The sequence below is a fragment of the Caloenas nicobarica genome, chromosome 5, assembly GCF_036013445.1.
Source record: "Caloenas nicobarica isolate bCalNic1 chromosome 5, bCalNic1.hap1, whole genome shotgun sequence".
Lineage (NCBI taxonomy): Eukaryota > Metazoa > Chordata > Aves > Columbiformes > Columbidae > Caloenas > Caloenas nicobarica.
In genome coordinates, this window is record NC_088249.1 from 24,314,362 (window position 1) to 24,337,713 (window position 23,352).

Here is a 23,352-nt window from a genome sequence, read left to right on the forward strand (position 1 = left end):
TTAGCTACATAGTAGTAAATTTATATTCTGGTTGTAAGCTTTAGCATGGCCTCCAAGTTCAATTTGCAAACAGAAAGTTCCAACTCAAAACACATCAGGACCCAATGGAGGGACAAATATAGACATTTGTCACAACCCAAAGACGTGATAAACATTCACCAACTGAACAAGCGTTTCTAAACATCTCAGTGCTCAGAGACAAGAGATGATTGATTGCAATTTCTTTCCTATCATGTCCTCTTCCCCCCCACAAAGAGAAGGGAACATCCAGGTAAGAGACTTCCACATCACACCTTCAGGCCAAAAGCTGGCACATAGTTGCACCCACCTCCAATTAGGCGGAGGTAGCTATCGTTGGTCAGAATGGCTTCAGCATGAAACACCAAGACAGGGACCCGCCTGCAGCCGCCACCAGTCCACCTGATACACGGATGATCCCTGAAATGGCAAGATAGTCAGTATAAGCAACTGCTGAGTCTCAGACACACAGCGGTTACTTACAATGAGGACACAACAATTCTCCATACTTGCCCATGCTTGCTCACCTAGCCTGTGGTAGGATATGGGCAAATAACAGAAGATTGGTGAGGAGGATTGTAAACATGCTCAAGTGACTTGGCAGCTGGGATGCAGAAAAATACATACATCATTCTAATTGTTGTCTATCCCTGTGTGTTTGACAAGTAGAACATCTGTGTTCAGATAACACAGTCCTGTGATAGACTTAGAGGCATCATATTGAACATGCTTGAGATTCCTACTCTGCTAAGGAAAAGTTCAACGCACAGTGGTAAACTGTGCCTGCGCGAATCCCTGAAAAACAGGCACAAACAGCAGTTTCAGCAATCCTATAGCAAGGACTGAGATCCACAGTGTGCCTCTCTGAAAGGGTGTTGCTTTGGAGATTACCTGGTCGGCAAGGTAACGAAAATAAATTTACTCTTTACATTTCAGCCCCGGTTTTGTGTTTGTTCCTGCACCCTGCCAGTGCTGACTCACACACACACCCTAGGCACCCTTGGTACGCAGTTACAAAGGGAATCATCCAGATCATCCTCTTTTTGGGTTTGTCTTGTCAGTCTAAGTTGGTGTTCTATTTGTATTTATTTTACTGAGTGTAATTTGAGAGAAACCCCATAAATTTCCACAGCTACAGCTGTCTGGATTTAGAGCCTGAAAACAGGATCTATAATTCAGGATAAACCACAATTGCTGGTATCCACATAACCAGACCTTACAATGCAGGTTCTAGTCTCAAATTTAAGAGCTGCAAATCCTGGTTGTAATCCTGGACTGTGAAGGGCACAAAAAGGCACTCACACAGAGTTTGAGGGACTAAAATAGGCTTGGCTCAACACAACAGATAAACTTGTGCATTCTTCCTTTTTAATTCCTGCCAGATGCAGTGGAATGCAAACCCAAAATTCAGCAATGATGCTTCCAACCAGCCACTCAAGCTACAGGTTCTGAGATACAGTGATCGGTTCTGTCCAAAACAACAAGCCTACGTTGGGAACTACCATCTCCCCAAGGGAATTAAGGACACACAAAAAAAATTAACATCTGTTGTAAGAAAGTCTTGAGATCACAGAAAGAAAACCTGTCATCTCCCTAAGCAAATAAAACTCAGACTGCTTACTACTCACTGCGCAAGGAAAAGGAACCATGAAAAAGTTAACGGAAACAGAGACTGAGAGATTGAAGAGACACTTCTCTATCTGCACAGACAAGAAGAAATGTAAATATTAGTAGAGATACACAGAAGCATTAGTCTACAGAATGTGCAAGACCATTGTCTGCCACGGATTTGGAAAACCACAGAAGACAAAAACACTTCCTACACTTAAAACACAGGAATAAAAGGGCAATTTTCTGATGCTAGGACAAGTGCTCTTAAGTATAACCTTGATTCTCTTCACCAAGTTATTACCATTATCACCCAGACAAATTAGTTTCACAGCACTCTCACCTGCTTCCACCACCTCTAAAGAAAAAAAAATTTAAAAAAAAAAAAAATCAGCTGCTGGGATGTAATTAGCTATTCAGACTGGAAGGGACCCAAGAAGCTTCCAGAATTTACACTACAGGCCAGAGGCTTATATAAACGAGAAATGAGCTGAGGCAACAGGAGGGGAGTTTATGCTAAGCCTGTCCTGAGGATTTGCAGTAAGGCTCAATCCTCCAGGTGACAGTCATTCATTCCCAGCATGACCCTTGGTCACTTGATGCAGACACACTGTTACAATCATGTTCTAGTTGAAGGCAGTTCTGGACCTTCCCATCCACAAGGCTCTGGAAGCAACATTCCTCTAAGCACCTTAAATCACTGCAGCTTGCAACTGGGCACTTAGTCACAACATGCACCTAAAAGAAAACCAGCAGGACATATTACAGTAGGTCCAGCTGAAACAGGAAAGGGATCCTACTCTGGGAAGGAATAAGGGAGTGACTCCTTCACAAGCAAAGATAAAAGAAGTTACTAAACAAAGATGGAACAGACACTAGTAAGTAATAAGAACTCTAGGAGTTGAGTTCTCAGAATATAGTTTTTAAAAACAGACATAAAGCATTGCGTATCAGTCTACTCTACAGTGCATTCCCATTCTCTGCAGCAAAATAAAAACAAACAAAAAGGTAAACAAAAAGAAAGTACATTAATTTCCTTCATTTTCTTAAACATCATCAAGGAAGTTTCCAGCTTAGGAACCTGACAGGAAGAGATAAATGAAACTATGGACTTTAGAGTAGCCAAGGAAGAGCTGCATCTCCAACCCTGATGAATATGGTGGTCTTTTAGGCTACAAATGTAGGTAGGCCTGCCCACAGGCTTGAGGTTCAGACCAACCATCTTCCACTTTATTGGTAGGAGAAGGATAAAGAATGCAACTGTCTTTTCAGATTAGTACAAATCTTGCAGGAAGCACAGGGAGACAGAAAGAGTTGAGAGGGTTTTTTCCTACTTACTCCAGCCCATCTACATCCTCCTCCTCCGAGGATGAGCCAGTTTCCTCCAGCTCTCGACCCATCCCAACTGGCATTTCCTCTGGGAGTTTTCATACAGCCCAGCCTCTGAGACTCCTTCCTGCAGATTCAAGGGATCTTGCAAGAGCAGTTACCTGCAATAAGGATTAAAAGCACGAAGACATAACCCAGCAGGACCGCAAGACAAATGAGGTAACACAACTCCCACCTCCTGTCAATACATCATTCTCACAGACCTATCGACAAGCTCGTTACAGGCTGTAAATCACCTCCTTGCCAGGGGAGCGTAGGAAGAAGCATCGCCTTCCAGCAGGTTATTCCCCGCCTCGCCGTGAGAGCCATTCAGGCGCTGAAGCGCGTCCCTGCCCGGCGCTTCCCGCGGCCGCAGCACCGCACCCGCCGGCCCAGGCCCGGCCCGGGGAGCCGCCTGCTCCTCCCCGCCGCCCGGGGTCAGCCGGACACTCTGACGTCTCCACCGGCCCGGGAACAGCCCTCTGGCCCGGCCGCGCCCGGAGGGGCGGCTGGAGCCCGGTCTACGCCCCGGCGGCCTGCGGCGGCCCCAGGAGAAGCAGCAGCGGCGGGGAGGACCCGAGGGGCCGCGACTCCCGCCCCGGGGCCGCTGGACAACCGCCTCTCGCCCTGAAACAGCAGCTCCACCAGCCTTCTGCTCCCCGTACCTGCTCCCGCATCGCCCCGGCAGAGAGAGCGGGCGGGCGGACACGGCGGCCCAGCAGCCGCGGCCCCTCCCGCCGCTTCCCCGTTACTACAACAACCGACGGGCGACGGCCCCGCCCCGGCCCCAGTGCGCAGGAGCCCCGCGCCGGGCCCAGCGCGCAGGCGCAACAGCCGGACCGCGCGCCGCGTCTTTTCTCCGCCCACCGCCGCCGCTTCTCTCTCCTCCCGCACGGTGGGCGAGGCCAAGGAGAGGCGGGACTGGCTCCTGGTGCTGAGGGGCTCGATTGGCGGCGGAGGCCTCACGTCAGTGTGGTGCGTGAATGGAGCGGCGCGTCCGCAGCCAATCGGAGCGTTAGGCGGCGGCGTGCGCTGCGGGAGGGGCGGGGCCCCGGCGGGAGAGCGCGGCTGGTAGCGGGCTGCGCCGGGCGCAGGTTTCGTGCCGCCGGGAGGATGAGCCGGTTCCTAAACGTGCTCCGCAGCTGGCTAGTGATGGTGTCGGTCATCGCCGCCGGGAACACCCTGCAGAGCTTCCGCGACCACAGCTTCCTCTCGGAGAAGCTGTACACCGCCAGCCCCGGCCTCGGTAAGGGTCGCGCCGGCCGCCCCGAGGCCTGGAGTCGCCTCCCAGCCGTGGGCCCTGAGCCCTCCTCGAGGCCCCGTCTCAGCGGCTGCTGCCGCGCCCGGGAGCCGCCCGCCGCCCCGCGGCGCGTCTGTCCGGCGGGCATGGGGGGCGGCGAGCGGGGCTGCGCGTGTGCCCATGTGCTCCCCCCTTCTCTGCGCAGTGAACGGGCTCCAGGCTCGGACCTTTGGCGTCTGGACGCTGCTGTCATCAGTGATCCGCTGTCTCTGCGCCATCGACATCCGCAATAGGACGTACGTAAAGCAGCACCGGAGAACCCCCGCGGTTTGCTTGGCACTCACAGCCCGAGCAGCCACGGCTTAGAGGGCAGCGCGGAGGAGGTGGGGAATCGAAAGCTGTCCCTGAGCTTCCCGTAGGGTTGAAAGCGTTTCCCTGGAAAAACTTAAAGAGCAGTGCAGGATTTGGGTGTTAACTGCTGCTCCCTCCCTTCTGCCTCTGTGGGCAGAGCCTGCACATTTGCATTTCATTTCTTAGTTCAGGCAGAAATTGGTAGCTCGGAGAACTTCCTATGGCACACATTTCTGAGCTCCAGCTTGGAAAGCATCTTCTGATGGCATTGCTGCTCTGCTGACATTAAGCAATTGCTAATGCCATGGTCTGGTGCTCAGTACCTCTTTTCCTATGACAGCTCAGTTAAGGACTGTGGCAGGTTGAGAGGCCCCTTGCAGTGGTCTTTACCTGCTGCCTTCTTCCACACACTCCTGTCTGCGCCTGAGGGCATGGCCCAAGGTGCAGCCTGGTGCTGTGGTGGGAGACAGGCTGTTTCTCCCTGTGGTAACAGGAGTATCTCCGGGAGGGATTTCCAAGTAGGGTGTTTCTGGGTCTATGCTAGACAAAGCTCGTGTTGCAGTTTGCTAGAACTTTTGTCACTGCCTCCCCCTGCCCCGCAGCAGAATTCACTGTTCACCTGGTAGCATATCCTTGGATTGCCCAGGCTTGTCTGTGGTAGGGAGATGCAGGGACTCTATTATCTTTTTTTAGGGGTGGTGGCAATGACAATTACCATGAAGTGAGTTGTTTCTTAAGATTTTTTTATCTTGCATCTCTTAGACCTGTTCCATTTCCACAGCTGTGTCCCCTAGAGGGTAGCAGAGCACAGGTGGGAAAATGTGTTGGTGATGCAGCCTGGAGTGAGATGAGTCCTGTTGCCCTAGTTCTCAGCTCATCCAGTCCTTGCTCTATTTTGGTCTGCACATGTGCTTCTCACTTCACCGGTGCCCTACCCTTGCTCTCCCCTCTTCACCTGCCTTCAGCACAGATAATGGCTGTCACTTTCAATGTACCATTGAATATGCTGCCCCATTCTCCTCTCAGCTGTTGCCCAGGGAGCTTTTACACCTCACTAGGCAAGAGACCAAGTGCCCTCTGTGCGGCCACAGTGAGGACAGACAAGGCAGCATGCAGGTTTGCCTCTTTTTCCACTCAGCCATGCTCATGCCCACACTATGGGCTATATGATAACCTGGTTCTTTGTGCTCTCCAACAGCCTCTATTACACCACACTCTTCACCTTCTTTTTGGCTCTTGTTCACTTCCTCTCCGAGGTCTTCATTTACCACACTGCAGCCTTGACGATTGGAGTTATGGCACCCCTCATGGTAGCAAGTAAGTAGAGCTCTTCATCCTCCCCCAACAAACTCTGACCCCCGCCCCCAAAAAAAAAAACCTCTCCATAGGGCTATGAGCTAAGGGCAGGGAGGGGATGGTGGGAGGAAATGTCTCATCTCCTGTCCAGCATTTTCCATATAGCTCATCCTGTATCTCCATCACAGGTTTCTCTATCTTGGGGATGTTGATTGGGCTGCAGTACCTGGAGGTAGAAGAACGGTCACAAAACAAGAAAAAAAACTGAAGCTGATGGCCCTGTGTAGGTCAGCATTGTCTCCTGTCTTCACTGCCAAACTTCCACTAAAGCTCTGCTGCATCAATGTTGGACTCTGTCAATCATTCATTACCAAGTGTTTTTACTTGTCCAGGCAACATTTTGACTGACTGATGCTGAAGACCAAGTCCCAGAGGAGTTTGGCGCAAAGCTTGCAGGGGGCAGTGGGTGGCTGCCACCCCAGAGGACAGCAAGGAATGTCCCAAGCGTGCCTAGAGCACTAAGGACTTCTCTCCCAGTGTACCTGTGGGGAGGAGGTGTACAGCTATCCAGGATCCACTGAACACTTCAGACTGGAAAGAGAGAATGTGTGTTACCCCACACTGCTGTGTAACTTGCATGTATGTGTTCCTCGGGGCCCATTTCTAATAAATGATGGAAAACTGCAGGGCGCTACATCTGTCTTTCTGCTATACAGCAGCAGGTAGAGGATGTGCAACCTCAGAGCCAACAGCAGTTTCTACTGTATGTTGCAGGATAAATCATCTCTCTTTGTAGAAAACCTGCTTTTCCCTGACTCCTTCTCACAAAGCTCCAGGTTGGACTGCTCACATCTCACACACACAAACAGAGTTGTTGCAGCTCTCGCTTCAGCAGTGTACTGGTGACAGCAAGCTGCATGCATCTGTGAGCAAGGACTGAGCTACCTTTGCAGTGAGCTATAACTACAGAAGATGGAGAAAACAGGAACAGGTTGCTTAGACCTAGGTGAAATAATGCCCACAGCAGATGGGCAGTGCACAGAAGGTAGGAAGGAACCAGCAGGATCTCCTAGCTGGGAAGAGAGTACATGTATGAGAAATAAGAGGAGAACACGGAAGGAAAAGAGCACAAAGTAGCACTGGGCAGAAAGATGATTTTTCCATTCTGCTAAATGTTTCATGCTATTAAAAGAGACAGATGTAGACCGCTTCAACCTTTTAATACAAATGTGTCAGGTTTCATTGTACACTTCTAATGTGCTTATTTTATATAAAAACATCTGTTGAAAAGCCATTTTAGATGCCCATCCTCAATCCCAAGCTATCGAAGATAGGACTAGAGTTTTTTAATGTGTCAAAAGACTGTACAATTTCACTCAATTTTTTTTTTGTCAAAAATGGTTTGTCAGAAAGGACTATTCTTATCCATTCCACGTGGTTGTGGTTTTTGTCCCCTCCTCCCCAAATGATCTATGCATAACTGCATGATTTAAGAAGTGTAAGGACACTTGATGTCTCTGCCAGTAGAGGGACACTGGACAGGAAGGAGAACAGCTATGAGGACCTACATTTGTGTTTAGAAAATGAGCAGCAGCATACAGAGGGTCAGTGCCTATGAGACACAGATGCTGGTAAGAAGGCTTCTTCTGTTCTCTGTTATGAAGTAGGAAGCTTCCACACAGGAGCAATTCTGGATTCCCATCATATTCAAACCCCTCTCTGTAGCTGTGAAGAGCATCAGTCTTGGCTGGTTATATTGAGAATATAACACTTCACAAAAGTTTTTTATGTAGTGTTGAAATATGCAAAAGGCACTTTATCATTAAGGAGGAAGACACAGTCCTCAGCCCAGGGAGCTTGTGGTTTGCCTCACTCCTGTTGCTGGTGTAGTGATGAGCTGGGCTTAGGCTGTAGCTTCAACATAAGCTGCAGAACTGGTCCTTGTATCCAGGCAGGAGGAGGCATATTGGTATCTCTCAATTGTTCCTAATATATAGGAACATCAGAGCAACCTCAGCAAATTCTGAACAGAGGATTATCCCCAGACTGAGTGCTTCATCTGGGACAGCCACAATAAAACCAGAGCCAGCAGTGGCAGATGCACCGCTTCGCACTCGCTGGTGGTGTGCTGAGGCCTCTACCATCACCTGTGCAACATAGAGCATCAGGGGCACTGAGGCAGAGCCATCCCTCTTTCTGAGAGCCAGCTGAAAGCTCTTCCAGGTCTGCTCACAGAATAAGAGTGGTCCAGCTTCTGCATTTCGTGTCACAGCTTGCCTGTGAGAGGAGACATGGTGACTTGCAGGGTGCCACCCTCATATGCTTAGGGCTAGCCTGGAACTATGGCTTTTCTCAGCGTGTATGCTTTTTCTTTTCCAAGCATACATGGTGGGATGGGGCGGAAGCAGTGGGTTTTCCCAGCTTTTCCTCTCAAGCAGCAAAGTCTCCAAAACAGCAAGATACAGAGGTATAACTGAAGAGAGCAACTCCCTTCGTGTTTTGCTCTTTCATACTCTCTACAAGCAGGTCACCGGGCTCCTGTCCTGAGGCTGCCCTCCGCCACAGTGTACACGTAACAGGAGGATGGTGGAGGTAGCAAAGATGGGAATGAGGGGGTCTGCATCTCCCAGCTCTGCCACCCCACCATTTTACAGCTTTGATTCCTCAAGGACTATGGGATCAGTGCAGGCTTCTGGCATCACTTTCTGCAAGTCAGACAGAGAAAAACAATATGGTTAGGATCCTGGGTGGCCAGACCCAGACTTCAGAGACCAGCTGGCTAATTCACAGGTCCCTGCTAGTGTGCCAGAATCCCCAAAAAAGAATCACCATCCTCAGAGAGTGCACCTGATTCCTTCCTCCTTCTGCAGACTCTTCTGCTGCCCGGACAAGGGGGAGAGCAAGGGTCCCACTTCCCTTAAGCTACATGCTGTAGTCCTCAGATCACAGTTAATTCACAGAAGCTGTACAGGTCCAGGTATCAGCCCCACAGCCAGCTCACTGAAGACATTTCACGGTGATACAAGACCAGCCTCAAAGCGGTGAAGCTGCAGGGGCAGTTCCCTGGACGAGAGAAGGAACCAGGAATTCCTTCTTCATGCCACAGGGAAGTGCAGTGTCTGTGCAAGGACCAGAGAGAACCTGCATCCCGTGCACCCTCAGGAGGCTCAACACAGCAACAAGCTCCTCTTTGTCCTTACTCTGGCACATCTAAGGGCCTCTTCAAGTCCCAGAGAGATTGCTGGTTCTGCTCACCTTAAAGCCATTTCATCTCCACCCCTCCCACTCCGGGCTGGCACCCCCTGTCCTGCTTCTTCCCTGTCCCCAGCTTGGGCTAATGGCTTGGATACTTCCACAGAGTGGTACAGATAAGGCCTTCTTCAAAGTTCATTATGTCTTAAAGAGCCATAAGAAATAAGAGGCAAACATACACAAGGGGTTTTTTTCTGCATAAATCCTATAGAAGAATTAGCCTGATTACTTGAACCCTCCTGCATTTTTTTCTTTTAAGATGGAGGGAGCTGTAGAATCATTTCCTAGAGGAAAAGCAAGTACAACCAAGACCACTGCCCAATTACCAACCCTATCCTGGGCCACATGAAACAGCCAAACTTTTGTAATTCCAATTCAGTCTTCCTGGGGGGAGCTTGATGAGCACCTCTGCTGAGCCCTTCTGGGGTGAGTAAGGATCAGACCCAACACTTCCCCTACCCCCAGGGGATTTCAGATACCTCTTATCAAGTTCTGACTCTGCTTACAATGAGACACCCCAGTTGTCACCGATTCAGAAGGCAACACGCAGAATTGCAAGGGTAAATGTGCACTGTCTCACAGCCTGGGCTCTGAGTTAACTCACTGTGGGGCAAGACTGACATCTGAGGCAGGAGCCTGAGGTGCACGGGAAAGAGGTTCACATCCCCAGTGCAGTTCAAGAGGGGTCCAGGCGGCATGGAAGCAAGATATACAAAACAGTTTCATTTTGAGTAGCCTCTTACACAAACTGCAGGTGAAAAGGTTTTATAGAGGTGAGCAGCAATAACTCAAAGCACAGGAGTGAGATCAAGAAAGCTTCAAAGAGGCACCTGCAAGCAAAAGCCAGGAAGTGCAAAGAGAGAACTCCTGTAAGCAGGAAGGGTACGGAGGTGCATGAAGTAGTGCCAGAGGTAGGAATAAGGGGAAAGCTGCATTTAGGCTTGGGATGCCCCACCAGAACGCATCATGGAAGCATGCTGGCAACTCTGAACAGGCTCCCCAAACACCTCTGGGGTCTGAACACCACTCACCTGCTATGGAGCTACAGGAACAGATGTTTAGGAGACCAGCCAGCCTGCAGGGCTCCAGCCTTGGGAAAGGAGGCTGCTCTCACAGCTGGGAGTCACAGCGCTGGAAAAGGGCATGGAGATGGCCTGCCCACAGCTTTGGGACAGGAGGAGAAGGCTGCTTGCCACACAGTAAGCACAGAAAGGGAGCAGGGAAGTTTAGGAAGCAGGGAATGGGGTACACACCACTTGCGTGCCCTAAGCCAGCCTCTAAATCACATTGTCCTTGGGAGGAAAAGGCAATGTGCTTTTGGGTATTCCACTGAGATCCATCAGATGCACCTTTGCACCCAGGCAAACACACAACTAGCAAAAAATGGTACTTAGCTGCTTTCAAGTCCTGACTTATCCAGGACATGGTCTGAGGACACAGCAGAACTTCAGTCCTGTTTTAAACAAATCCCTTGCTGTGGTTGTACATCTAGAGCAGGTCATTCGTCATCCAAAATCATCCACTCATCAGTGCTCAGCCCTGCTCATAGCATAACACCCCAGACAAATGTTTTATTGCAAGTCAAAAACCAGGACAAAGTCTGAAAGCACTTTACTCCCTACTCTCTGCTATCAAAAATAGGCTCTTGACACACACACAAAAAATTAAAAATCAGTTTATCTCCCACTGTATAAAACCGCTACGGAGTAGTCTGAAGCGCCCTGAACACATATTAATCAAATTCACAAGTTTTAAAGAGGTCTACCAAAGCCCGCTTTGAACAAAAAGACAACCCTGCAATTTGGAAATCCTGCACCCTGTAGATAGCTGGTTTCTTAAAAACCCTCACATGCTTAAAGATATTTCCAAATAAATGTTGCCTAAGACCTTTCTTGAAAAAAAATCACTCCTGAGTCAAAACAAGCCACAGAAAACCTACAAAGATGCTTATTTCGTAATGCAAATAAACAATAAAGGAAGGTTTGCATGGATGCTGGAAACCAGGAGCAATGAGCACAGGCTGTGCACAGCATACACATGAATATAATGTGTATCAAATCAGCTGACACTACTATGAAACCTTAAGGCAGAATGTTGGAATTGCTTCAGATGCATTTACAACAAAGGCAGCCCACAAAGAGACACATTATCATCTAAAACATGTGTTTGATCCAAGTGTCCTGAGAAAGCTAACCCTGCTGGCACTCCAGGAACTGAGGCAGATAGAAGTGGGAGGATTGTTGGAACCACAATACAGCTTTATTGAGGACAAGGTGCTCACAATGCCATTAGGCTAATTTAGTTCCCACTACAAATTCTACAAATTGCAACATCTGTTTAATTATAACCAGATATGACCTGAGGGAATGGCAAGAAGATGTGCCAGGGGAGGTTTAGGCTGGACATTAGGAAAAGGTTCTTCACCCAGAGGGTGCTGGAGCACTGGAACAGGCTCCCCAGGGAGGTGTCACGGCCCCAAGCCTGACAGTGTTCAAGAAGAGACTGGACAACACCCTCAGGTAGATGGTGTGAACTATGGGGTTGTCATATGCAAGGACAGGAGTTGGACTCGATGATCCTTGTGGGTCCCTTCCAACTCAGGACATTCTATGATAAACAAATAAAGGCACTGATAGCAGACAAACTGCTTGTGAACAAAAGGCAGGTCCTGCAGGAAGAGGGGAAAACATCCTGCAGTGTGGGCACAGTGGCCAAAAGCTCTGACAGGTGGCTGCTGAGAGGCTGCAATTTGTGGGCAGAGTCAAGGCTGATAAACACTGACTCTTGTCACTGAAGCTATGGCTTCATACATTGCTCTTCTCCCTGCAAGGTCAAAAGCTCAGCCAGATTCTAGGCTTTCCATTTCATCACCAGGAGCCACTACTAAGTGAAAACGGAAGATCATTCCCTGTGAGAATCAGCATATGTGTTTTTCCCTTGTGTGTTCCTTAATACATTGGTAAATCAGGATGTTCCACAGTTCTACTCTGCACCAAAGTCACTCAACAGTTGAACATCCAGCTAAAGGTTTTGACGGTCTTCCATCAGATCATTTCTGTTTCTGTATCAGGAAGAATCACACCTTGTTAGGCCAACACTATGGACGATGGGCCCCCAGAGAAAATAATAAGCCAGATGCTTACCTCCACCATGGGACTGCACCTCCATTGGGTCAAGACAGGGGAAAACCCACAGTCACACAAAAGGAATACACAGACAATGGTACAATGTTTCCATGGGAAGCATGAGGCCTGCACAACTCCACAGCTCTGCATCCTCTGGAAGTTCACATCCAAGTGTCAGTCTTCTCCTTGCGACAGCCACAGAATCATAGAATTGTTTAGATTGGAAAAGACCTTTAAGATCATCAAGTCCAACGGCTAACCTAACACTGCCAAGTCCACCACTAAACCATGTCCCTAAGCACCCAATCTACATGTCCTTTAAACACCTCCAGGGGTGGTGACTCCACCACTTCCCTGGGCAGCCTCTTCCAATGCTTGACAACCCTTTCAGTGAAGAAGTTTTTCCTAATACCCAATCTGAACCTCCCCTCGAGCAACTTGAGGCCATTTCCTCTTGTCCTATCACTTGTTACTTGGGCGAGGAGACCAACACCCTCCATGCTACAACCTCCTTTCAGGTAGTTGTAGAGAGCGATAAGGTCTCCCCTCAGCCTCATTTTCTCCAGGCTAAACAGCCCCAGTTCTCTCAGCTGCTCCTCGTAAGACTTGTGCTCCAGACCCCTCACCAGCTTTGTCACCCTTCTCTGAACTCTCTCCAGCACCTCAATGTCTTTCTTGTAGTGAGGGGCCCAAAACTGCACACAGGAATCGAGGTTTGGCCTCACCGGCACCAAGTACAGGGGGACTATCACTTCCCTAGTCCTGCTGGCCACACTATTCCTGACACAAGCCAGGACGTTGTTGGCCTTTTTGGCCACCTGGGCACACTGCTGGTTCATGTTCAGCCGGCTGTCAATCAACACACCCAGATCCTTTTCTGCCAGGGAGTTTTCCAGCCACTCTTCTGAGCCTGTAGCGCTGCCTGGGGTTGTTGTGACCCAAGTGCAGGACCTGGAACTTGGCCTTGTTGAACCTCATACAACTGGCCTCAGGCCAACAATCCAGCCAGTCCAGATCCCTCTGTATGGCCTTACTACCTTCCAGCAGATCAACACTCCCACCCAACTTGGTGTCATCTGCAAACTTACTGAAGGTGCACTCAATCCCCTCATCCAGATCATTGATAAAGAGATTAAACAGGACTGGCCCCAATTCTGAGCCCTGGGGAACACCACTCGTGACTGGCCACCAGCCGGATTTGACTCAGTTCACCACAACTCTTTGGGCCCGGCAATCCAGCCAGTTCTTTACCCAGCCAAGAGTACACCCATCCAGGCGATGAGTTGCCAGCTTCTCCAGGAGAATGCTATGGGAAACAGCAGGTCTTCTGTTCCCTCAGAAAGGAGTCTCCTATGACAATGACCCATCTTTTTTCCTTTATGGAAGCAGTTTTGATGTGGGGTGCATGCAGCAACAAGCCTGAGCCTCGCAGTGTCTGTTTTGCAACTGTGATGTCAATGGTAACACTGGCAATTGTACCAAGTTAAGTCTGCTAACAAAAGATGATGACATAAACTTCAGTCATCAAAAAAGTACCAGTATACTCCAAGCAGGCTTGCACAGCTCCTGCAGCTACAGCTTCTGAACTACTTGATCCCCAGCCAATGCCACATGTGTACCCTGCTAAAACTGCCACGGATTGCAGCATGGAGATGGCTTTAGAAGCCTCAGCCTGGAGTCAAATCGTTCCCTGCCCATGGGACTCTTTCTCATGCTTGCATCCAAGCATGGCAGCTGCACACTCCCTGTACCACACACTCTAGCCTGGGCAAGATTAAGGCTGTTTTTCCCAATGGACTCACTTTGCTTTTGCCTGTTAGTCCTGTTGGCTGTGGCACTAAGTGATACACACACACTATGAACACCTTGAAAAGCAAAGGGTAGCGGAGTTAACTTGGCAGCTCAGCCAGTGCGAAGCAGAGGACAGTAACAAAGCATTACACCCTGAGCAACAGCTAAGAAAATGCCAAGTGCCATTGAGACTCACAGATCAGCAAGCACAGAGCTTTACAATTTTCAGGCATTCTTATACTAAAAGGCACCAACCCAATGACTCTGTTATTGCCAGATGTTTTTAAACTTCCTTCTTGAAGCTGGCCATATGCCCTGGCTGTGATCAAAGCTAACTCTTCTACAGGGCTCCTGGTATCACTTCCAGCCAAGAATTTGGACTATAAAAGTAATGTCAAAGAAGAGTCTTCAAATGTCTGCACCTCCCCTTTGCAATAACTTCCTGACAAGTCAGTTCTCCATCTGCTCCAGCACCAGGCTTTGCCTGCTGCACCTTGTTGAATCCCTGTGCCCCTATCGGATGTGAGTCTGGTGGGATCTCTGCACCATTCTTGAAAACTGTCTTGTCTTTCCCCTCAGGTGGGTACCTGAGAAGGCCAGAAAGATTCTCAGTACTTTATGACCATTGCTGTCAGCCCAGAAGTGCCATTGGCTTGGTGCCTGTGCTACCCATGAGTGTTCAGATAAGCAGATTAGTGCGATTCTCCTACCTTTGTGTATGAGCTAGTGAGCAGGAATGGGAATTGATGGGGTTAGGGTTACAAGCTACAGTCCCATAATCCATGATCTGAGCGCTGCCTTGGAGTCTCTGTAACAACAGCCACAAGTCACCATCCCAGAAAAGATGGAAGCAAGTAGGGAGGGAAATTAAAAAGAGGAACAGGCAAAGGAAGAAACCAGTAAGATAACCCAAACACATGTAAGGCAGCTGTGCCATGTAGAAAAAGTCCAGCTCCGTCAGAGCTCTCCACAAAGGTGGCACACAATGCCCAAGCCCAGCTGGCTGCTCCCCTGACTGAGGCATCCATGTCAGTGCAGAACACCAGGTTCAGCCCACCTCCAGCTGGTCAAGCACCTAGCATTGTTTGTTAAGCTTGAGAAGTACCCAAGTGAGCTCAGCCACGTGGAAGCCACATTTGGGGGTGTGGCAGGGTGTCCATCACGACTTCCTCAGGGGGAAGGAGCTGCCAGCAAAGCTTTTGTCTGACCGAGACCTATTACCTCACACACATCCTTCTGGTTCTTCCTGCAGTCAGTTCTGGAGGCTTTCAGGATTATAGAAATGACGCCTGTACCGCCTTTGCTCTGGCCTCAATGCCCCCCCCCAGAGGCAAGATCTTACAATTGTATTTATACTAAAAAGACTTATACTAAAAATGGCTTAAGCAAAAGTGTACGATTCATCTGGTGAGAGATGTGTCTGACAAAAGGAAAGGATCTTACTATTACTAGGCATCGTGTTGACTGCCAAAGGACCTTGATATTTCCTGGGCCTTTCACACACATGTTATGCCATCAGCAACTCTTATTACAAACCTGCTGCCTCAGGGCTTGCAGGGGATGGCTTGGCCTTTCAATTCATCTTCTGCCTTTGACTTCAGCACTGTTAATCAAGGGATATAAGGAATTTGGTGTATATCAAAACAGACTGGTCTTTAGCCCAGCTCAGCTTAGCTAAGTATGTTCCAGTTAGCCTCATTCATGCCAGGATTCTGGGAGAGCAGTTGTCTTCTAAGCTTTGTCCTGTAGACCATGATGCTCACCACTGCTAAAATCAGCCGAAGTTGTGAGTCTCAGAGCAGAAAAAAGTAGGAATTCTTTTTAAATTATTACCCAAACTAGATAAATTGTACGGCCCTTCCCCCCCTGCATCTAGTCTAGAATTATACATGCAAGAACTACTCAAGGCAGCATCATTTCCCTGTACTTATACTACCCTCTGCATTTGTGCTCAAATAGTTCAGTAAAAATAAGTAAAAAAAAAAAAAAAGAAAAAGCGTATATTTTGTAATTGAAAATCCACCTTCCTGAGCAGCCAGTCAGAGCAGAGCTGCTGCATGGACCTTCTGGTCTCTCTCCAGATCAGACTGGTTAGATTATCTGGAGGAAGGCAGCACTGTCTTCTGAAAAGAGTCGACTCAAGTCAGCAGAGAACTGAGCTCATGCACTTTGCTATTCATGGTCACTGAGGGCTTCATTAATGTTGAGTGGACATCTCTGCTAACATCCTAGAAGAGGAGCCCAAAGCAATAAGGAAAAGAGTCTCAAACAACCACCAGTCCCCTCCCTTTCCCTGCAGGGAGAGCTTCTAAGAGTATCCACTACAATTAGTTCAGTGAAGGCCCTCTCCCACATGCAAACAGCTGCATTTATTGCACAGCATGCCCCTGGGACATCATACCCCAAGCTCTGGTGTGCACACATGAAGCAGCAGCCTTGTCTGCAGCACTGCTCAAAGTGTGGGCAGCCAGGCTGCTCAAGCCCTCATTTGGGCTTTGCCACCTAGCTTCCTCCAGTCCCACACACTGAACTCCCCTTGGCAGCTGAGGACAGGGAATAAGACGAATAACCTGCCTCCCTAGGGGCCTGGAATAATAGTTACCCAGTTGTAAACAAGGGCAAAGCACTGGAGAGCTCAGTGCATTGTCAGGTGAGAGAAACGAGCACAGTGCTGCCCCATATCTGTCCCTAGCCAATACAAAGATGTGTGAAGCTCTGCAGACTCCCAGAGAACCAGAGACTACAGATTGTGTGTGACATTAACAGTAAGCAAACAGGGGCCCCAGTGGCTGGCAGAGCTGGGATTACAGACATCTGTCTGAAAATGCCAACAAGGAGCTTCCCCACAGGCTGGGCAAGAAGTGGTGGGGTAAGAGAAGAGAATCACAGCTGCAACTGTAGCTCAGGAAGGGCCAGCCCCATTCCTAGAAAGGAAAAATGCTGGGTGTTGTCCTGAGCTAACAGCAGGGGCACAGCAGGGACTGAAGGGGGGGTTTACTCACCATCTGTTCATTATCCAAATTGGCCTGCTGTCTTCGGAGATCAGCCTTAATGAATGCTGGGAGAGAGGGAGGAAGAGAGATGTGAAGACAGTTAAGTCATCAGGCAGAGCCCACATCAGTTTTCTGAGGACTCAAAGGGGCAGCATAGGCCCCAGAAGGGACAGGAACACGTTACAGTGAGCAAGGGAGACCACTCTCCTGGATGAGGCAGAGAGCACTTCTGAACCAGGCAGGATGCAGAAGGTACATCTTTGAGACCCCAGCCAGGGCAAAAAGCCCTGGATCTTCTTTGTAACGCAGACCAGATGCTTAAAGAAGGACAGGAGCATTGCTATGGCACTGCTGCATGAGTCCTGCCCTTTCCTGCAGGCACCACTGCACACACAAGTTCTTCAAGTCATGTGTCAAGCCCAAAGGGAAGAGTCACAGCAGAGGAACACTGAAAAATGTACTTACCTGTCATGATGGTCCCCAGGAACAGAAAGGAACAAAGAAAGAGATTTCCTGCCTTTGTCCCAAAGTGATCCATGATTTGCCCTTGGCTGATGGTGAAGGCAATACCAAAAATCTACAAACAAAGGCAGTGTCAAGCTGTACTGTTATTATAAAGCAGCCCAAAGAACTTCCCAGCTTTACTGAAGTATCAGAGCACACAGGCCAGCCAAGCTGTTGGCCTAGTGAGGCTAGAGTTTGGTTATAAACACACCCAATGGCACCTCCTTGCAGCTGATGGGAAGACAGGTGACCCTTAAGGCTAGAATCCCATCTCTCACTGCAATAGAGCCAAGTCTTAGGCTGTTAGGGACAATGTTGGAAGATACAAGGATGACTGGCATCCTGATGAATTTTCCTAAGCAGAAACAGAGTGGGTGCCACTAGAGAAATGCCACGAGGAACATCATTCAAAGAGCCAGGTCCCAGGGTGCTTAGATCTGCAGTGCATTACAATAATCATGGACAAGAAGGAGTCAAGGCTGGGAACTACAATTTAATCTCTCTGCCTATAAAGAGGCAAGCAAAGGGAAAACAGCACACCTACCTGTGCTGAGACATTAAGGAGTCCTGATGATGTTCCTTCTGATTCTGGGTATGTCAACTCTGCAGCAAACTCAAAGCCCAGGGGAAGGTATCCTGTCATGAAAAACCTGTAAAGAAGCACACAGAAAGGAAGACTCAAAAATTGCCAGAAAGAAGACTGAAGAGGCATGGCGTAGCCCATATCCCCTTTGGGATGCTTCACTGCCTGCACGGTCTGTTTCCCCTAGCATTGCCACAGCCCAAGCAGCTGTCTGATTCCCTCACCATGGCACAGGTCTACCTCCTACTCAGAAATATCTTTGCCCACAGCCTCAAGGCACAAAGCCAGGCCAGCATGGACCTGCCAGTTGCTACAAGGATGAGGCATTAAAAGCAGCATCTCCCACAAGCAACTCTAAGGGGCACCATCTCCAGCACAGTCAAACAGCCACCCAGGCCCATATGCTTTTTGGTTTTGTCTGCTGCTCATCTATGGGGCTGTGGTACCACTCACTTTCCAAATGCTTTCACTTGATTACCTGGAACATTTAATGCAGCTGCAGCTGCGCAGGGCCATGCTAATGCCCCTGACTCTAATGGAACACATACAAGAGAGAGATGGGAAGAACAGATCATTTTGTCTTTAAATCATGCAGGAGCCACTCACAGGCTATGGCTCTCCCCAATTCCCCCTGCACCATGAGCTCTGCTCTCTGCTCGTCCCCTACCAGCTCTCATGTAGAAGAAAGCAGCCTGCACATGAACTTACCCCAGCATGCCTGCAGTCACAAAGACCACCCAGAGGTGGCCCAGGCTCAGAGTGAAGGTGTAGGCTATCATTCCCACCAGAGCCATGATATAGACGACTAGTGTTGTCTGTCTGCAAGGAAAAGCAGAGTCAGTGTTTTATTTAATCCAGTCCTCCTATCCTTTTTGCCCACAGATCTTGGTACAGTTTGCAGCACAGGGTTAAAAAAAAAAAAAGGTTGCACAGCTCTCTGACATCCTTACCCCAGACAGGGGAACTGGACTGACAGCACAGAAGGGCCTGCACACACAGCAGGGCTGCAGGAGAAACAAGAACAGGACCTAGGAGTTGTCACATCCCCACCTCATGACCAGGGGCTTTGCTCCCTGTGGGGTGTCAGGGCATCACACCTACAAGGAGGCACCTATGAGGCAGCCAAGAAGCTCAGATCCTACCACGGGCTGACAGGCCCCTGGTCATGTACTCCACATGCCTCTCAAGGGGAAGAACAAGAGTCAAATAAAAAGATCATTAATCTTTCTTGGGCACCCTCTTCACTATTAATATAACCAGTTGGACATGCTTACTTATAAGCAGAATCCGAGTGGACTGAGCATTCCCAAGCAAGAAAGCAAAGGGAAGAGGTGACAGCACTGCTACAGTGTTACGGGCCTGTATTTTTCAGTGCTATCCAAACCACTTTTCATTGCTGCTCCTTTGTGTGTTTAAACTGCCTACTGTACCTGGAGAGGTGACGTGCAAGCCAGGTTGCCCTTACAGCCTCACCCTCAACCCACGGGAACTTTAAGCAGGGCTAGTGCGAGTTCCATGGCCAATGGCGGCTGAGCCACGAGCTCTCATCTCTGGGCAGAGCGGGCAAAGAGAGCCCGTCAGGAGCTGGGAACAGCCAGACCTGCAGCCTGGCCACGCTGAAGAGCGTCGGTGGGCTTGGTACTGCGAGACACGCAGCAGCCCAGGGCAGCTTTACCGCAACTGAGACGTTAGCAACTGTTATTCCTGAGTAGACACCCTTTCCACATCCAAAAAAACAAGGCTCTCTCTAGTACAGGAGGTAGCAAGTAGCCCTTCATAGTACATACTTTTGGGAAGAAAAGGAGGGGGAAAGGGGGGGAAAGGGTAAATCCTTTAGCTGACTGAAATTCCACCAGGATCTTGAAAGCAGAAACAGTCACCAGAGTTGACAAGACTTTTTTGAGAATTGTCTTTTGGGAAGAAATTAAATGTATAACCATGAGCTACTTGGATGCTTTCTACCAAATTTTAGTCCATTAAAGAATGTGTTTGATATCAGCTCCTAGAATTCTACTAAAGAAACCAAATCTTAAACTATTTTCACTATTTTTTTCCTTTTTAATACAAATGACCACCGTCAAAAATGCAACCCAAATAGGCAGCCAGTATTACATTGTGTAACAAAATGTTTCCAGTGCACTGAATTACTACAGATAAAACCAGAATGTTCCGGCTAAGGTTCTGTCCGCCCTCACTGCTGCAATGACTGAAGTCAGTGTCTCTCATGCTCATACATCAATTATTATCCAAGTACAGGCTAGGAGCTAATTTCAGACTTCAACTATTGATCCATGCTTACATAGGCTCAGACACATTTAATGTATTTAAAGGCTAAAGAACATTTTGCTGTGACAAGTAATTTGTTTTGTATCAAAGGAGTAGGTAAATCCTTTAACCTCCAATGCTGTGTCGTTTCTAGAATATGTTCTTGCCAATGCTTTCATGGAGGAAAAATTCATTTGTGAAGGTAGCAGAAAGAGGCTGCTTACTTCTGCTGTAACCCATTACAGAGAGCTGCTACGTGGCCAGTACATAGCCTGGAGGCTGCAGAAGGAGAAGAGCTAAAAGACTGACATGGGACTTAGAAAGCAGCCCCAAAAAGAGCAAGAGAAGCAGGTAAAAGCCTTTTTCTGCTCCATACGGGTTCCTCAGATACCTCCCATGAGTTCTTACACATCCCATCCATTGACAAGCAGTCACAGAGGAAAAGTGCTGACTAGGAAAGGGCTCAAGGCTGGAACTACAGCTCCCTCGGCTGCACAGACCAAGTTGGAACTGAGTGCTCCTTCTATAAACAGGAGTCTCCAAGCTACACAGCATTCAGTGCTAAAATACAATGCAAGGCTCCAAGAGGTGTCTGTGGCCCCTAGAAACTTAGTCTCTGCCAGTAGGTACACCTGGCACATTATATTTGATTTTTTTTTCTCCCCACAGCCAGTTTTGGTCTCAGTGCAGAGCTTTTAGCCCCACAAAATCTCACTTAGTTTCCTAGGCTTATGATTCACGTGTTCTACGTAGTTTGTATCTGATTAACTCTGTTGTGACAGCTGCCAACAGTTGCACTTTCGCCCCTCATCTCCAGGCAAAGGTGATGAATGAGTTAGTGACCAGATGTGGTCAGGACTTTGTTTCACATCGATGCTATGTCATTAGTCAAGCTGCAAGCAAGAAGTTCCCCGAACATGCAGCCCCCCACTGAGAACTAGAGCAGGCAGGCTCACAGAAGCAGGCAGATCTTGAAGGTGTTCTCCTTTGGAACTGCAGACCAGTGCAAGATGAAATGGAGAGAACTGTTTGATCTTGCCATGGGAACCTCATCCACTGCACATTAACTGGCTATAGGAGACTACAAGCTTTCCTTGCTGACCTCCCTGAACCATTAGGCTCCAGGAGGACCTTCTGAAAGAACAAGACCGCACGCTTGAGTGCTGTGGAAATCACACATCAGGCAGTGCCACGAAGCCACGCACTGAGCAGCTGCCTGCTGTCCACAGTCCCTAACTGGGACATAGACAGCCCTGGATGCATCTCCTGCTGCAGGGAACAGCCTCAAGCACACAGTCAGACTTCTGCTAAACCAGACTTTAGCAAGACCCTGCTCCCCTGAGCATACCACTGATGACAAAAAAGGAGATTTAGTGCCCAGCAGTCCAAGCAAGACCCAAAACTTTGAAAAGGATTTAACCGGGACACAGGTAGATACTGGTACATAGGGAAACAAAGAAACCCCTGGGGAAAGACACTGGGGCAAGGCTGTTCTTCAGGAAGTGGCCTTTTGTCACCATGTTCTCTAGAGGACAAGAAGAATGCTCTGTGGTCCTAGGGGCACCAGGGCATGCAAGAATGCCAAGTTTTGCTTGATAAATAGCCATAAATACATTATGGGGAGAGATAAAAACACAAAGGAGGAGAAGCAGATTCACAGAAGACATTTGCACAGCATCCTGGTGTTTTTAACAACCTGTTCCCATAATGGCCCTACGGGGACTGATAATTATAATTGTCTGGAACAGGTACTGCTCATCTCCTTAACAGGCTGACTAGTGCAGTGCGTGTAGGCTGGAAGTTACACATCCTGCTACATCACCTTAGGACAGCTGAGGTTCACCTGCCTCCGTGCTCTGGGGTGTGGGAAGGAGGCCCAGCACACCACTGTGGACGCAACGCTACAAGGGCACCAGCTGCCAAGTCTCCGCAGCAGGGCCAGAGGGAGATCTGTGAAGGAGCTGACAGGCTTGTCACTTAAGTGAACCTAAGCTGCCCTGACATTCATCTGCCCTCCCAGCCACATTCCCTATACCCTTCTGAAGAGGCAGATTAAAGAAGTCACACCAGGGACTGTGAGAAAAGAGAGACCTTGGAGGAAAAAGCCAGCCAGGGCTAGCATCAGCAGGGAATAGGACTGAAATGGAGAGCACAACAACTGCTGTTCAGCCAATTCCAAAGGAAGACCTAGAGTAAGGAATGGGCATGGCCCAGCCCAGCCATGCCTCACAAGGTCAGCTGGATGAGGAAAGGGACAGGACCAGGGTCACAGGGGGCTGGAGCTGCAAAAACATTAGAGCCAAGCAACATCTGAACCAACAAATGAACAAGGGGCAGGTGGGGAGGCCACAGCCACATGGTACAGCTTTAGCTACTCAGTAGGATGTTGTGTGCAACTCCAGAGCACTGTTCTGTAGGGACTGGGGTAACAGATGGCCTCCACAGGCTTTGCCATGAGGACAGCACCTTCCAGGCTGCACAAGACCCTGAACAAAGGTCTTGTCCTTATACTCCCAGAAGGATCTCACTGCTGAAGACACTGAGGTGTCAGATACTGGAAAAGGGAAGAATTGGAGAGCATTGGTTTGGTTTTCACCACTCCCTCATCCTTCGGCACTCTGTTTTATGCAACTTTCTTCCTGTATGAAGGTCACAAAAAAGGACAGCCTTTGTAAATTATTTATATAAGACATATGGCAGGAGAGAGTGAAGGCACATCCAGTACACAAGAACTAACCTGGAAAAGGGCTACAACAAGACCACCCAAACAGCAGGCCAGGCTAGGTTGAGAGCACATTTACCTTTCAGTGGAAGAGACCCAAGCAGCCCACTCTCCAATATCCTCCCTCCTCAAATTTTAATGCACTTTGGGCCTGTACAGGCCTACATTTAAAACACCACTTGTAGTTCTCTGCCTAGTCAATGGAGAGCAATGGATATTTCTGACATCTTGCCTCA

General features: G+C 48.8%; 3 protein-coding genes across 6 annotated transcripts in view; 1 reads left to right on the forward strand and 2 right to left on the reverse strand.

Moving 5' to 3' along the window:
• The window catches only part of TTLL5 (tubulin tyrosine ligase like 5), a 137,410-nt gene extending 133,649 nt beyond the window's left edge, over positions 1-3,761 (reverse strand). For all 3 annotated transcript variants that reach the window (XM_065635545.1, XM_065635544.1, XM_065635547.1), the window contains exons 1-3: positions 3,660-3,761; positions 2,965-3,116; positions 329-438 (exon numbers count right to left, since the gene is read on the reverse strand). In XM_065635545.1, coding sequence (XP_065491617.1) covers positions 329-438; positions 2,965-3,038 — 184 coding nt within the window. In that variant the 5' untranslated portion in view covers positions 3,039-3,116; positions 3,660-3,761. The remainder of the gene's footprint in view (positions 1-328; positions 439-2,964; positions 3,117-3,659) is intronic.
• A 279-nt stretch (positions 3,762-4,040) lies between these two features.
• Positions 4,041-6,552, forward strand: ERG28 (ergosterol biosynthesis 28 homolog). Of its 2 annotated transcripts, XM_065636615.1 has the most exons (5): positions 4,041-4,240; positions 4,440-4,530; positions 5,784-5,902; positions 6,070-6,168; positions 6,274-6,552. In XM_065636615.1, the coding sequence occupies exons 1-4, from the start codon at positions 4,108-4,110 to the stop codon at positions 6,147-6,149; spliced, it is 423 nt and encodes a 140-aa protein (XP_065492687.1). In that variant the 5' UTR covers positions 4,041-4,107; the 3' UTR covers positions 6,150-6,168; positions 6,274-6,552. The 2 variants fall into 2 exon arrangements, with proteins under 2 accessions (XP_065492687.1, XP_065492686.1); XM_065636614.1 differs by having other exon boundaries at positions 6,070-6,552.
• A 565-nt stretch (positions 6,553-7,117) lies between these two features.
• FLVCR2 (FLVCR choline and putative heme transporter 2) overlaps positions 7,118-23,352 on the reverse strand; it is a 39,727-nt gene continuing 23,492 nt past the window's right edge. Inside the window, exons 6-10 of the mRNA XM_065636186.1 lie at positions 18,838-18,948; positions 18,091-18,196; positions 17,508-17,619; positions 17,052-17,107; positions 7,118-8,586 (exon numbers count right to left, since the gene is read on the reverse strand). Of these exons, the coding sequence (XP_065492258.1) occupies positions 8,530-8,586; positions 17,052-17,107; positions 17,508-17,619; positions 18,091-18,196; positions 18,838-18,948 (442 nt within the window). The 3' untranslated portion in view covers positions 7,118-8,529. The remainder of the gene's footprint in view (positions 8,587-17,051; positions 17,108-17,507; positions 17,620-18,090; positions 18,197-18,837; positions 18,949-23,352) is intronic.

Excerpts from the sequence above, each read along its gene's own strand:
- ERG28 (XM_065636614.1), top strand. The coding sequence starts at position 4,108 with ATGAGCCGGTTCCTAAACGTGCTCCGCAGCTGGCTAGTGATGGTGTCG. Across the intron at positions 4,241-4,439 it reads CACCGCCAGCCCCGGCCTCG|TGAACGGGCTCCAGGCTCGG; the intron begins GTAAGGGTCGCG and ends TTCTCTGCGCAG. Across the intron at positions 5,903-6,069 it reads GGCACCCCTCATGGTAGCAA|GTTTCTCTATCTTGGGGATG; the intron begins GTAAGTAGAGCT and ends TCTCCATCACAG.